Source organism: Rasamsonia emersonii, assembly GCF_000968595.1.
Source record: "Rasamsonia emersonii CBS 393.64 chromosome Unknown ctg1118621760414, whole genome shotgun sequence".
NCBI lineage: Eukaryota > Fungi > Ascomycota > Eurotiomycetes > Eurotiales > Trichocomaceae > Rasamsonia > Rasamsonia emersonii.
Window position 1 is genome coordinate 1 of NW_013563018.1, and position 13763 is coordinate 13763.

Here is a 13763-nt window from a genome sequence, read left to right on the forward strand (position 1 = left end):
ACGAGGAGCGTCGCGCCGTCGAGTGAGTCCCCAGACAAGATCGACATCGCCGTGCGGTTCAAGAACGGCGATACCACGACAGTGACCGGCTGCACGCACATCCTGTACGCCTCCGGGCGCGTGCCCAACACGGACAGGCTCAATCTGGGCGCGGCGGGCGTCGAGACGGACAAGAAGGGCTACATCGTGATCAACGACTTCCTGCAGACGTCGGCGCCGCACATCTATGCGCTGGGCGACGTCAAGGGCGCGCCGGCGTTCACGCACATCGCCTACGACGACTTCCGCATCATCCGGGCGAACCTGGTGGCTCCAGCGGCGCGACTCATCCGGCTGTCGACGAAGGACCGTGTGGTGCCGTACGTCGTGTATACCGATCCACAGCTGGCGCACGTCGGCCTGCACGAGCAGGAAGCCCGCGAGATGTTCCCAGACAAGCGCATCATGACGGCGCGCATGCCCATCAGCTACGTCGAGCGCGCGCTCGAGACGGACGAGCCGCGCGGCCTGATGAAGGCCGTCGTCGACGGCGAGACGGGGCTGATCCTGGGCTTCTCGTGCGTCGCCACCGAGGGCGGCGAGCTGATGAGCCTGGTCGAGATGGCGATGATCGGGGCGATTCCCTACCGCAAGATGCAGGATGCTGTCTGGGCGCATCCGACGTGGGCGGAGAGCCTGAACATGCTGTGGATGTATTTGCAGTAGTCGTATTCTTCAGTTGAAATAGAATGTGTGATAGAATGTGTTATATCAATTCATGAGACATTCGTAGTTGCATGATTCCTCAGTAGATACCATCCTCAACAGAGGGATCAATCCTTAACTACTGGGACAACAACCTTTGAACCGCCTTCACCAGCCCTTTGAGTACGTACCTAGGTAAATAGTCGGATTAGACAAGATCTTCACCCCCTATAACTACCTATCTACCTACCTAATTGGCCAGGCAAAAAAGCAAAAAGGAGAAATGCAAGCAGTCGCATCCGGCTATTCTTTTCAGTTACTGATTCCTTTTTTTTAACCTTAAGTGTCGACAGCTATTATAGAAGAAGAAAAGGGACTCCTTGTCCATGTTAACATACTGAAGTTCAAAAAAAAAAAACGAAAGAATGAAAACAGAAAAGGAAAGGGGGGGGGGGGTTGGGGAAAGAAAGAGAGAGAAAGAGAAAGGGAAAAAAAAAAGAAGAGAGAGAGCGAAAGAGAAAGTGGGCCAAAATAAGCAATTATATTTATCTACTCTTATATTATCTCTCCCATTCCATGCACATATACACATTCCAATAGCTTTGATAGCTTCCATTTCTTGAACCGTGCGGTGCATTCATTGATAGGAAGATATATCGATCTTCGCTTCTCGTTGAAATGAGAAATTGTCTTTCCTCATCTGTATTAAAAAAAAAGGTGGTAGACCAATCTCTATCTATCGAATACATCCCATTAACCGAAGAAGCGTGGTGACGGGATTGTATGGAAGTAACATATATGCCTTGCCAGCTAACCAAGTAGAAATACATGTAAAACATCCAAACCCAGTATTTTGCCTATGTATGTATGTATGTATGTACTTACCAGATACAATAAAGAGAACTTCTAAGCCTCGCAGTCTTGAGATTCCTGATTTGGTTTTGCTGGCTTTGTGCTGGCGTTCCAACTTCTCTTGTCTAAGTACGGAGCATTAATATTAATATTAAATGCTTCATAATTGGGCTCAACCACGAGATAGCTAGACTAATGCTGTCCTACAGACAATACTCCATGTAAACAGATCTTTGCAAGGTATCACTGCAAGACGGCCTGCTCCTGACCGTCCTTATCGGATCACGATCCGACGTGACGGCCCATAATTGTGGATCGACGGAGCTGCAGCATGTGTCGTACAACGCCTGTCAAGTACGGACCAGATTGAAATTGCAGGGATAGCATGCGACTCATTAATTCAGATAGAAGGTGTATCTTGGATTCTTTGGTTGCGCCCGATTATTTATTTATATATTTAACAATGCATTCGACAAGTCGATTTCAGTGTGAGTACATATTGTTCTGTCAGACTGCACAAGGAAGAATCTCTTGAATTGAATTGAAATGGTATTTAATATTCCAGGTGCGATGGTGCTGTGTGCCGTGATGCTCGCAGCAACAGCTCTGTTGATGAGTGTCAAGACCTATGGATTGGTATGGAAGCATCTTGATCCGTTACTCGGGCTGAACAATCTCTAGTCAGACATAGCCGAGTTTATATACTCAGTCAGGCTACTTTCTGCGCTAAAGAAACGGCTGAAGGCGTGGCTCTTTCTGTTTTCTGGTCCTGACATAATCCAGCAGGGATACGACAATGTGAGCAATGCCTCATTTCCACTCTAAAGCGATAGACTTACTGATTGATGTCAGGCAAAAGGGCAGCCCTTTGAGATCCTCACACCAGACACTCGATACATCTTTGTCTCTTCGCAGAAGCATATCAGAGAAATAGACAGCGCTCCATACACGGTCCTTTCTCTCCAGGCAGCATCGAGGCAGGTTCGTCAGGCTCGACCGTCCCGAAGAAGCAAGCAGAGGTAATGTGCGGCAGATCCTTCAACCCCAGTACACAATGCACGGCTTCAACTGGTTTGATCGACGAGGAGCAGAGGGCGTTGGCTCTGTCCGCGCGCTTCGCACGCTTCTGACCAACAATCCGCGCCGTATCCTGCCTGATTTGCGAGTGGCTATTGCAGAGGATTTTGCTCGTATGCAAGCGAAGTATCCAATCGTAAATGGTAGGACTTCACAATCGATGGCGTATTTTGAGATTGTCACTCAACTATAAAAGTCAATCTAGTACGTTCTACTGCTCATACTGACGGATCCAGGCTCCAGACACTCTCCGGTATATCCGATCATCGTCAGACTCACCGTTCTGACAAATGCCCTCGCATTCTTTGGAAAAGACATAGGTATCAAACAGTAGCCACCACACTACAAAAACTATTACTAACTGCGCACCTAGCTTAAAACGACGAGTTCATGAACTCTGCCTTTCAATACATTGAAGAGACACTCAAGACGGCGGAGATAATCCGCTTGCTACCGAGAGTCATTGCTCCGTGAGTTAATACAAAAGCCATAAATCCGCATAAGAGAATAATAAGTGCTAGGATTGTTGGACATGTCCTGGCGAAGCGACTCTCCTCCAACAAGACAATGTATAACGCTTTACTCCCTGTCGCAGAGCAACGCCTCCAGGAAAAGGCCGTGGAGCAGCAAGGGCAGAAAGTTGAGAAGCATGTACTGTACAGTATGCGTGCCACACGCAGAGCGACATCCACTGACATGCACAGAACGACTGCATCCAATGGATCATGGAGACTTCGCCCAGAAATAATCCATGGACCGCACAGCGCATCGTCTACGAACTGCTGGCAATCTGGTTCGGCTCGGTGCATGCCATGTCAACAGTAAGCATGCATATCATATACCAAAGCCCTATATCGAACAACACGTTCTGAGTCAGCCCGCTAGACAATCACCTTCGCAATCCACGACCTCTGTCTCCATCCCGAGTACCTGGATCCGCTGCGCAGAGAGCTGAAAAGCGCCCAGTATGCTGCGTTTGAGCGAACGGTGCAGGGCCTACCGCTCCTCGACAGCTTTATCAAGGAGTCTACCCGGCTGACGCCGCTTGAGTCGAGTACGCACCACGCACGGTTTTTATATTTGAATATAAGTTGAATTGGAATATAAGTTGAAATTTTCCTGTCCATGCTGATCCGTTAGTGAGCACACGCCGCCACGCCCTCCAGCCCTTCGTCCTGTCCGATGGCATCCAGCTCAACGTCCGCGACTGGGCATGTACTCCCATCGGAGCCATGATGCGCGATCCAGACCACTACCCTAAACCGCTACAGTTTAGGGGCTTCCGCTTTGTCGACGAGAAAGTTCTCGAGTCTGCAGGTTTACTTCGTTTCAAGTCCCTGCAACCAAGCCCGTCAACCCTCACCGATGTAGGCGGAAGCTGGCACGTTTGGGGGACTGGGCGGATGGCATGGTGCGTACAGTATCTTACCTTCACTTGTCTCGTTGTTCTCTTTCTAGTCTACCTGGTTAATAACCAGTAAGAGTCCAGGAAGATACTACGCCGCGGCGGTAATGAAGACAATGCTGGCGCATGTGATACAGAATTACGACTGCCACCTAGTCGACAAGGACGCGCCGCGATGGTTCGTCTGGCGCTCGAGTATGCTTCCGATGGAGAAGACGAGGGTTGGTTTTCGTCCTCGACGGAGGCAGTAGTCCTTGCCTACTCTTGTCTGTCTTTTCGCTTATATATTGGTCCCCTAGGAGTGTAGTTTCATCCATGGAAATTATCGAATCAGTCGTATTATTGGGCTTTATCTGAGTCAGAGCTCCAGAGTCCTAACAATACCCGTATAGATGATGCCGTAGTCTCGTATTGAGGTAGTTTTCTATATTCCGAAAAGATCTACAGCTGCAGGGTAGTTGTCATAGCGCTTTTTTTTTGTTTTTCTTGAGTGGAAAATTTCTACATCTGCCTATGTAAATATGACTAACTGCTGAACTGGAGATAATACATGATGTTGAGTGAACCTAATAGTAGTCATGCTGAATACACCTGATTCTCTTGTATTGCATTCTCTTGAAATACCTCTTACTTGTTTAATGCCTTACGTCAAGAAATTCCATATACAAAACCTAGCAAATGCCAGCTACGAAACACCATTGACATACTCCTTCTTCGCCACCTGCATCGCACGAAGCGCCTCCTCAGCAGCATCTCGCGTCTCGTTCTGCTCTGCCAGCCCTTGTAGACGCCCTTCCCAGAACTCCCATCTTACCAGACTCATCTCCTTCTGGCCCTTCCACAAATCCTGCCTCTTCTCCAACGCCCAGCTCCTCTCGCCATGCACTGCCCCTTCATAGATCAGTCTGCCCGCAACCTTGAACCACTCCGCTGCCATAGGGATCTCAAAATCGAGGACCGCATCGCTGCGTTCGAGCGCTTCGCTGATGCACTCGTACCCCCAGTCGAGGGGGATGCCGCCCACGCCTGCGGCCACCATTTGGGCCTCGATGCTGGCTATCTTGACCACTTTAGCGCGGAGAGCAGCTCTCTCGGAGGTGGTTATCTGCTGCTGCTCAGATATTGTTCGTCGCCAGTCACCACGCTTGTGCTCGTCTGACCACTGGTGGCCAAACCCAGGGAGGCCGTTCCAGGGAGGGCCATGGTGGAGCGAGGCTCTTGCGCGGTCCGTGAGATGCGATTCCTCGGGGAGATGTTCGATGGCAGCCATGAGCTGGATCAACGCAGACGTCTCTTCTGCGGACGGCCACTCGACCAGCGCGTCGGTCAGAAGACCCCATAGACGGTGGAGATTGTCTCCGGGCTCTGCGGAGGTCGCGACGGGGCGCGTGATGGTGTAGGCTGCTTGTTCAGCGGTGGTTTTTCCTTCGATGTACTCCTGCAGAGCCTGCGCTTCGTCGGGGTGGCAGCCATCCTCGACGCAGCCGTCTGGCGCGAGTTTTTCTTTGAACCATGCTGGTGATATAGATGCCATAGTGTGTAGCTAGGTAGATAGTGGAGAGATGAAGTAGTTTCTGAATCAGTTGTGTCTTCTTTATCTGCATATGTATGTCACAGCTGCAGTATATTGCTGCCTCGAGAAGAGCCTCTCCTGCCCTATTCGGTTAATCTAGGATTAGGCAACATCAGCTTGGGGCCGTTTCGAAGTAGACATCATGCTGGATCCGCCGAATAATGAATCAGATAACAATAATAATAAAGAAGACGTGCATTCTTCCGTCTTTGGTCATAACCAACCAAATCTAGATTTAGTGCACTCTGTACATACAGGGCGCAGCCAACAAACATGTATATGTATACACCCCGTACAGCGGACATCGCATATGCAGGTACGGTAGTAATTATTCTTCCCAGATAATTTCCGAGAATCGAAAATCCTGCCTTCATCAGACAAGATAAAACCTAACTCTGTATCTGGACATCACATCAGAAAGATACTCGCCGGGTCTTGGATCTTGGGGGCCAACACGACACGTTTTGGTTTTGCGAGACTACCTAATTAATATGCAGGTCAGCTTCAGTTTGTACATACGTTAGGAAATAATGTGGGGAGGGTACAAGCTGTGTAACGAATGTACCCTGTTGAGGACGGGACCATATGAGCCTCCTGCAGCTATCTAATTATATACTGTTGAGTGTAGTACAGAGGACAGAGTACTATACCTGTACCTGCACTTGGGGGCGAAATACATATGCTAATCAACATGAGAGATCTCCAGCACAGTAAGCCGCCAAGATAATCCATATCTACCTATATGTATATCCCTGTTTTCACCACCGCCAATGTCACTCACCAGAACTTTATTACCTCATACCTACTTTCAGCTCCAGCTTAGACCCGACTGTGCCTGAACAAGGGGTGCTCCGTGATACAGCCCCGACCAAACCAACCGGGGGGCAGAAATCGTATACTTAGCAGCTTTCACAAGCGAACATCGCAAAGGAAGGAATATTATTCTGGCAGGAATTGATGGACCTTCTATCCACCGATTTGCTTAAAACCAATCCAATCCAATGCAATTCTCACTGTGTGAGTATAGTAACACAGTTCCATATATGCACATTAGCGAGTCATGATTGTATGATTATACATACAGCGATTATTGGGGTCTAGTCTATCATCTGCTTTTTTTTTGCCGTCTCAACTCATTTCAATCGCAAGCAGCAAACAATACTTAAGTCGGGATGTGTCTCGCCTTGAAGTAAGTACCTGGAAGAAAAGAAGTCAGTCAGCATAGCAGAGCAAGCAACAGAAAGATCCTGCAGCGATCATATCATATCATTCCTCTCCATTCCATCACTGATTGATTTTTGTTTTAAATTTTCACCATGAAGTTCTCCCTCTCCATCGTTGCAATCCTCTCTCTCGTCGGGGCGATTACCGCTCTGCCTTCGCCTGTCAACCCGCCAGAGGAGCAGAAGGATCCTCCTCTTGCCGCTCTTACTGTATGTTATAAAAAAAGAAGAATTTGAAGAGAGATTCCAGTCTAACTCTTTGTCTTCTCTCTCGCCTTGATTGATTGCATGCAGTTGGCGAATGCACCCCCTCACAATGAGAAATTCCAATGTGGTATGTCTATATAACAGTTTACCTACTCATATAAAAAAGGACAGAACTCCTGACTAACTGTACTGTACACAGGAGGAAACACCTACACCGGATACGACATCTACGTCGCCGCTCGATACGGTCTGAGCCTGTACCTTGCCAAACAGACGCGAGGGCGTGAGTATTCCACATACAAAGGTCAAGCTGAACAGAGTCTAACGATCCCAGGAAACAAATACCCCGAATCCTTCTACAGCGACGACTCCAAAGGCGTCAAACTGCACTTCCCACCCGACTGCCCGGCCGACCACAGCCGCTACTCGTTCCCGCTCAAGAAGGGCGGCGTGCCGTACAACGGGGGTCCCAACAACCGCAACCAGGGCGACGAGCGCGTCGTCTACTACTATGAGGATGGCGAGATCGATGGGGACACAAAACACCCCAAGGCTTATTACTGTGGGATCATGACGCATAAGGGGGCGGCTGTGGGGGGGTTCCATCAGTGCTGAGCGGGCAGAAGCGCTCGCTACATTAGTAAGAATGGGAAGTGATATAGAATAGTTCTAGTTAGATGTTCTTTATTTTGTTTTCATAGACTGCCAGAAGGGGGGGAGGGGGGCGGGGTCCAGTTTTGAACTTGTCCTGTCCAAATATATAGTTTTATAGTTATGAGGCACATTACCATGCTATCCGCTTGGATGCTGCCAAAGTCGTTGGACCGAATACCTGACCTCCGTATATTGCCTCCCACAAACCTTCACGAGTAACCACGTCTTTTAGACGTCCAGCAATCTCTACTCGATCTTCAGGCATCTTGATTTTGCCGAGGTCTCGTTGTGTGGACTGCCTTCATCTTCAGCCATAGTCGAAAAATTTTCGCGTAAATTCTGAAATTCTGGCTCGACACAACAAAGACTACCAGTCAAATCTTCGGGACAGCATCTCGATTATTAAACGACAGTAGAGAATTTGGGTAAGAGGCTCACTGGAGCGCAAGAGTATAAGCGTGACTTGCTGGACAGCAGGAAGGAAAACAGTGAGCAAATAAATCGGTGGTGGGAAAGCGGGAAGAACAAGAGAAGTTTCACATCGTGTATTATTAAGATCATTTGCAGAAGAACGAAGATGGTCTAATGAGAGAAGCATTTGTTAGGGGGATCTTTGTTGGCTTTCACTGATAGTGGAAGATCTATGGACTCTACGAATGTCCTTGACAATTACCCGATATTGACCTTCGTTTCAGTGATATTTTCCGAAACTCAATGTGCTGCAGCATCTAGAACTAAGGTACAAAGTTCCAGAGCAATACGGAGTAAGATGGATGTGCTGAACCCATTGGGCCGGTCAAAGGCGATGACTACCCAATTTGGAAAGTTTGTCCGCTTATAGTCGTCTAATTGACGTCCTCTGCAAACTGTTGTTCCATTTAGAAATTAGTTGACCTAAAAATATAGAATCTATTAGCACGTGTATGGGAATTAATCTGCTTCGAACAGAGAAGGTGCTTATTTTGAATTTGGGGGGGGAAAGCGCTGCAACATCTGATCTAGGAATTGTTTGAGCTGCAAAGACCCCAACAATTTCGTTTATGCCTGATTGGTCAGGTTGGTCAAGAACAATATCCAATCAGCGATTACATGCCCTGCACATTGAGAAACGGAGTAAATATGTACTCGTACATGCTTCTGCATCATCAGAACAGACGCATGAAGGAACAATGTCCAATGATGACATGTCAAAAGCAGCACGCAACAAATAGCCCCATCCAAAGTATATTCTCTCCATCTGGGTACTCCCGCGGCTGCTAGCCAAGGCGGTTGACAGGTCCACTTGACTTGCAACGGCAGCAGGTTATACTTTCAACTATGGGGAGGTGCATCGTGGCAACGTTGTTGACAGCAGGACGGGTAGCCGTTAGCTATCCGCACGCTCCCAAAATTGAGAGGAGAAAGCCCCGCATGACGCATGCTGATCGAATCGTGCATGCATGGATATGTATGCAGATGTTGGAGTCACTGCTACCCAGCCATGTCATTGCATTCTCAGTCTGCACAGAGAATTCCTTGGCAATTTTCACGCCCAATCTCCGCATGCAATGCAGGTATAGAGTTCAGTGGCAGGACGGAGTGAAAATTAGAGCTGCATTGAGCATTGATCCTGCAAAGCCAGTCAATATCAATATTAGCAAGTGTCAACGGTCTTCTGCTGAATCGACTGGGCAGCTCCTTTGCACTTTCAACTCACGATGCAGATCGATCTTGCTATACTCTGTACGGAGTAGACTCGAGAGAAAACCCCGGTTCTCGTCGCTAAGCTCAGGCTGGCGATATTCAGCGATGTCTATGATGCGAGGTTAGTCTGGTCGCCGCTGACAAATCACTGCAGGGCTGGCTGAACGCTAGTCCCAACCGGGACAACGCGACGCGTCGATATGCGCGCCAACGAAATCTCGGAGCAATCCATGGCTTTGAATTGCTTCTCCCGCCGCCCGGACCGCTGTGCTGGTACGCCTAGCGATGATCGATCCATCTGCTAGCAGTCTAGTCTGCAGCTAGCAGCCTGATTTTTGGTTTCCTGCGCTCTGCCCACCTACTGCCCATCCAGGATGCGTCCAAAGGCATTGGCAGCCTCGATTACTTCCTCAGAGGGCAAGAATGCTCAAGCAACGCAGATGCCACCTCAGAGGTAGCCAGTTGATAAGTGCTCTACGATTTACATTCTATCTGCTATGCGTTGCTCGCTGACCTCGCTTCCTAGTTTGGTAAACTGCAAATACAGCACAAGCAAGGCTGGTCTACTGACTTCCTCTGCAACATGCAATGACATACCCTCGTATCGTCCAATCACCCAACCACGGCTGTTCATCTGCATAGCAAGCTGCCACCCAACGGGGCCTAGACGGCGTGGCTGGCAGGCAGCTGCCAGCTGCGGCATTCCGCATTTGACAGAACTTTGCGTCCAGTGTCCACAATCCATGCTCCGGGACCCGCGTAGCATTCCGCGGTGGTGCTGTTTGAGGCACGCGGAAAAACCGCCCGCACGAGTCGTCTTGGCGATTGCAGGACGGAGCACGGAGTACGGAGTCCTCCGTAGTTCTTAGCTTCTTCAGCTGCTATTCGAGTCTGAGCGTCTGGTGGATCTCGTTCCTGATCAGCGCCGCGATCTCAGTGGCGCGGGACCATGGCTCGACTTTCACAGCCGGACCCTAACTCTATATCGCGACCCAGCACCGCGGCCGAATCACCGCGGTGGGTTCGCGAGAACAGATGCTGCCACCACGACAGCGGGAACCAATCGCCACGGTGGTTGAGCATATCCCACGGCCCAGGCAGTTGATAGCTCCAATTTGCCGTCCCAGATGGAGCACGCCATCTCTTCGTGGGGTTGCGGGTAGCTGCAGCACACAGAAATGCGGTAGCGACTTTAAATAGCCCAAAAGGCCATCCACCGGGGCGGCATTTTGCCTCCATCCCTGGATAGATGTGAAGACCCAGCTGCCGTCGCTGGCCTGCGCCCACGATGGCGGACCTGGACGTTCTTGGCCTGTTTGCCAAGCGCGAGAGCAACCTCACCGTACGTCCTCTAGACAAGACTGCGGATCTGTCAAAATGTCAGCTGGGCTAACATCGGTCTGCTGGCTAGAATCCGAACAATGACCCCAACATTGGTTCTGCTCGGGGAAACCCGTCATCTACCTCGTCGGAATTGGTCAATGGTTTGGGCGTCGGCAACAGCTCGACTTCTGGATCGGCCCTGCTGTCAACTCTCTGTCCGGCCCTGGTCATCGCGGCGTTCTGGTTCGGTCTTTTCCTCATCTGCCGGCGGACGCAACTGCGATGGTATGCTCCGAGGACGCATTTACCCAACTTTCACCATCAGTAAGTAACGAGCGGTCTGTGTCGAACATTAACATATCCTCCTGACTGTTCCTCAGTGAACGGAGTCCTGAGCTACCGTCGGGCTTTGTGAACTGGTTCGGAGCCTTCCTGGAAATCTCCGATGCTCACGTCCTTCATCACTCCTCTCTCGACGGCTACCTCTTTCTTCGATTTCTCCGAGTCCTCTGCACCATCTGCCTCACCGGCGTCGTCATTCTCTGGCCCATCCTGCTTCCGGTCCATGCCACGGGCGGCGCGGGTAACACGCAGCTGGATACCTTTAGCTTCAGCAATGTAGTGAATCCGACACGGTACTATGCCCACGCGATAATGGGAATTGTCTTCTACAGTGAGTGGCTTTTCGGCGACTACTCGTCGAACTGGGGAGTGCTGACTGGGAGATTAAAGCGTTTGTATTCTACGTGATTACCCGGGAGAGTCTGTTTTATGCCATTCTGCGTCAGGCCTATCTCAATTCGCCTGCTTACGCGGATCGGATTTCATCCCGAACCGTCCTGTTCATGTCGGTGCCGGAGTCATACAAAAACGAGAAGAAGCTGCGCCAGGTCTTTGGCGACCGCATCCGCCGCATCTGGATCACCTCGGACTGCAAAAAGCTCCAGAAACTGGTAGATGAGCGCGACAAGCTTGCCCTGAGCCTCGAGTACGCCGAGACGAAGTTTATCCGGTCCGCCAACGCCGCTCGATTGAAAGCGATGAAAAAGCGAAAGGGATCGGAGGTCTGTGCTGATTGCGAGACAGGCGAGACATCGTGGGCCCAAAAGGCCAAGCGGCCAACCCATCGTGCGAACTTCTTTGGCGAGAAGGTGGACAGCATCCAGTACTACCGCTCGCGCTTGGCAGTGGCCATCAAGGAGGTGGAGGAACTGCAGCAGAAACATCGCAACGGAGAAGCCAAGTACCTGTCGGCGGTCTACGTCGAGTTTCACACGCAGACCGACGCCCAGATCGCCTTGCAGACCCTCTCGCACCATCAGCCGCTCCACATGACGCCGCGATTTATCGGCATTGCCCCCAGGGAAGTGGTCTGGTCTGCACTGAACCTCAGTTGGTGGCAGCGGATCGTGCGTAAATTCGCCGTCAAGGGTGGCATTACCGCGTTGATCATCTTTTGGTCGTTTCCTGCGGCCATCGTCGGCACCATCTCGAACGTCTCTTACCTCACCTCTGTGGTTCCCTTCTTACGCTTCATCGACGATCTGCCGGAGGTCCTCAAGGGTGTCATTGCTGGTCTGCTGCCGTCGGCCGCTCTGGTGTTGCTGATGTCGTTGGTGCCCATTATCTGTAGGAGTAAGTTTCCTGATGCTGGCGTCTGATCGAAGATGAAAACTGACAAAAACGCAGTCTGCGCGAGAAAAGCCGGAATGCCATCTCTGGCCCGTGTTGAACTCTTCACGCAGAGTGCACACTTCTGCTTCCAAGTCGTGCAGGTGTTCCTCGTGACGACCATCACCTCAGCGGCCTCAGCTGCCGTCGGTCAGATTATTCAAGCGCCCATGTCGGCCAAGGACATTCTGGCTGAGAATCTGCCCAAGGCGTCTAATTTCTACATCTCGTACTTCCTTCTTCAAGGATTATCGATGAGTTCGATTGCCGTGGTGCAGGTAGCCGGTGCCATGATGTTCAAATTACTCGTCATGTTCTTTGCGACGACGCCACGGAGGCTCTTCAAGCGGTGGACCCAGCTGACCGGTCTCAACTGGGGAAATGTCTTCCCTGTGTTTACTAACATGGGGGTCATCGGTAAGCTGCCTACTCCTTCCGCCAAGACTGCAATACTAACAGACCTGCAGCGCTTACATATTCCTGCATCGCGCCTCTAATGCTAGGCTTTGCCTTTGTAGGACTTTACCTGGTATATCAGGCGTACCGGTACAACCTCATGTTTGTGTACTCGATCGAGGTCGACACCAAGGGACTGGTGTATCCCAGGGCGTTGCAACATCTCATGACAGGGATCTATCTGGCCGAAGTATGCATGATCGGGCTGTTCTCGATCCGCGCGGCGGTCGGGCCACTGATCCTGACTGCCTTGTTCCTGATCCTTACTGCGCTGGCGCATATCTCGCTGAACGAGGCGCTGTCACCGCTGATGACCTTCCTCCCGCGGTCGCTGGACACTGAGGAAGAGGAACTGCAGGCCAAGGAGGTGGAATACGTGCCGGCGAGCCAGTCCCGCTGGGCGCGCATCTGGAAGTGGTTCCACCCGAACCTGTACAAGGACTACGCCGACCTGCGGCGCAAGGTCCGCCGCGACATCGTGCGGATCGAGTACTCGGAGAAAGAGCTGCAGGACGCGTACTACGAGCCGTGCATCACGTCGCCGACGCCGCAGCTGTGGATCCCGCGGGACCCAGGCGGCGTGAGCGAGGAGGAGATCCGGCAGACGAGCGCGGTGATTCCCATCTCGGACCAGGGGGCGCATCTGGACGAGAAGAACAAGATTACGTGGGACAAGTATGGCACTGACCTTCCGGTGTGGGAATGGAAGGTCCTATATTAGATGTCGATAATAGTAATGAGTATAATTTCGAAAATAGAAATGAATATAATGGTTGCCTTTTCGAATTGGTACATGTATGATCCAGTAGCTTTACAGTAAGCGGGTACCTAGGTGTAGTTGCACATGAAGTCGACGCTTGTTGAGTGCTCCTTATATCCTTTACAAAGGCAAATAACGTCCACTAATACAGACTGGAAATACAGTAATTGAGAAATAAACGACGACAGTCTACTA

At 50.6% G+C, this 13763-nt stretch overlaps 5 protein-coding genes across 5 annotated transcripts; 4 read left to right on the forward strand and 1 right to left on the reverse strand.

Moving 5' to 3' along the window:
• T310_6476 (Dihydrolipoamide dehydrogenase) lies at positions 1-705 on the forward strand (the record flags this gene model as incomplete). Its single annotated transcript, XM_013470690.1, has 1 exon — positions 1-705. A coding segment is annotated over one exon (705 nt), but the record flags the coding sequence as incomplete, so codon positions are not given.
• A 1377-nt stretch (positions 706-2082) lies between these two features.
• T310_6477 (uncharacterized protein) lies at positions 2083-4375 on the forward strand (the record flags this gene model as incomplete). Its single annotated transcript, XM_013470691.1, has 11 exons — positions 2083-2172; positions 2218-2334; positions 2389-2517; positions 2570-2756; positions 2819-2933; positions 3135-3264; positions 3318-3434; positions 3580-3667; positions 3754-4024; positions 4092-4196; positions 4318-4375. The coding sequence occupies 11 exons, from the start codon at positions 2083-2085 to the stop codon at positions 4373-4375; spliced, it is 1407 nt and encodes a 468-aa protein (XP_013326145.1).
• A 328-nt stretch (positions 4376-4703) lies between these two features.
• T310_6478 (uncharacterized protein) lies at positions 4704-5552 on the reverse strand (the record flags this gene model as incomplete). Its single annotated transcript, XM_013470692.1, has 1 exon — positions 4704-5552. One exon carries the CDS (start codon positions 5550-5552, stop codon positions 4704-4706), a length of 849 nt encoding a protein of 282 aa, XP_013326146.1.
• Positions 5553-6907: 1355 nt separating this feature from the next.
• Positions 6908-7636, forward strand: T310_6479 (uncharacterized protein; the record flags this gene model as incomplete). The annotated part of the gene is made up of 3 exons (XM_013470693.1): positions 6908-7024; positions 7109-7148; positions 7221-7636. The coding sequence occupies 3 exons, from the start codon at positions 6908-6910 to the stop codon at positions 7634-7636; spliced, it is 573 nt and encodes a 190-aa protein (XP_013326147.1).
• Positions 7637-10646: 3010 nt separating this feature from the next.
• Positions 10647-13529, forward strand: T310_6480 (DUF221 domain protein; the record flags this gene model as incomplete). The annotated part of the gene is made up of 6 exons (XM_013470694.1): positions 10647-10700; positions 10770-11005; positions 11062-11354; positions 11414-12316; positions 12371-12769; positions 12820-13529. The coding sequence occupies 6 exons, from the start codon at positions 10647-10649 to the stop codon at positions 13527-13529; spliced, it is 2595 nt and encodes an 864-aa protein (XP_013326148.1).
• Positions 13530-13763: the final 234 nt, after the last annotated feature.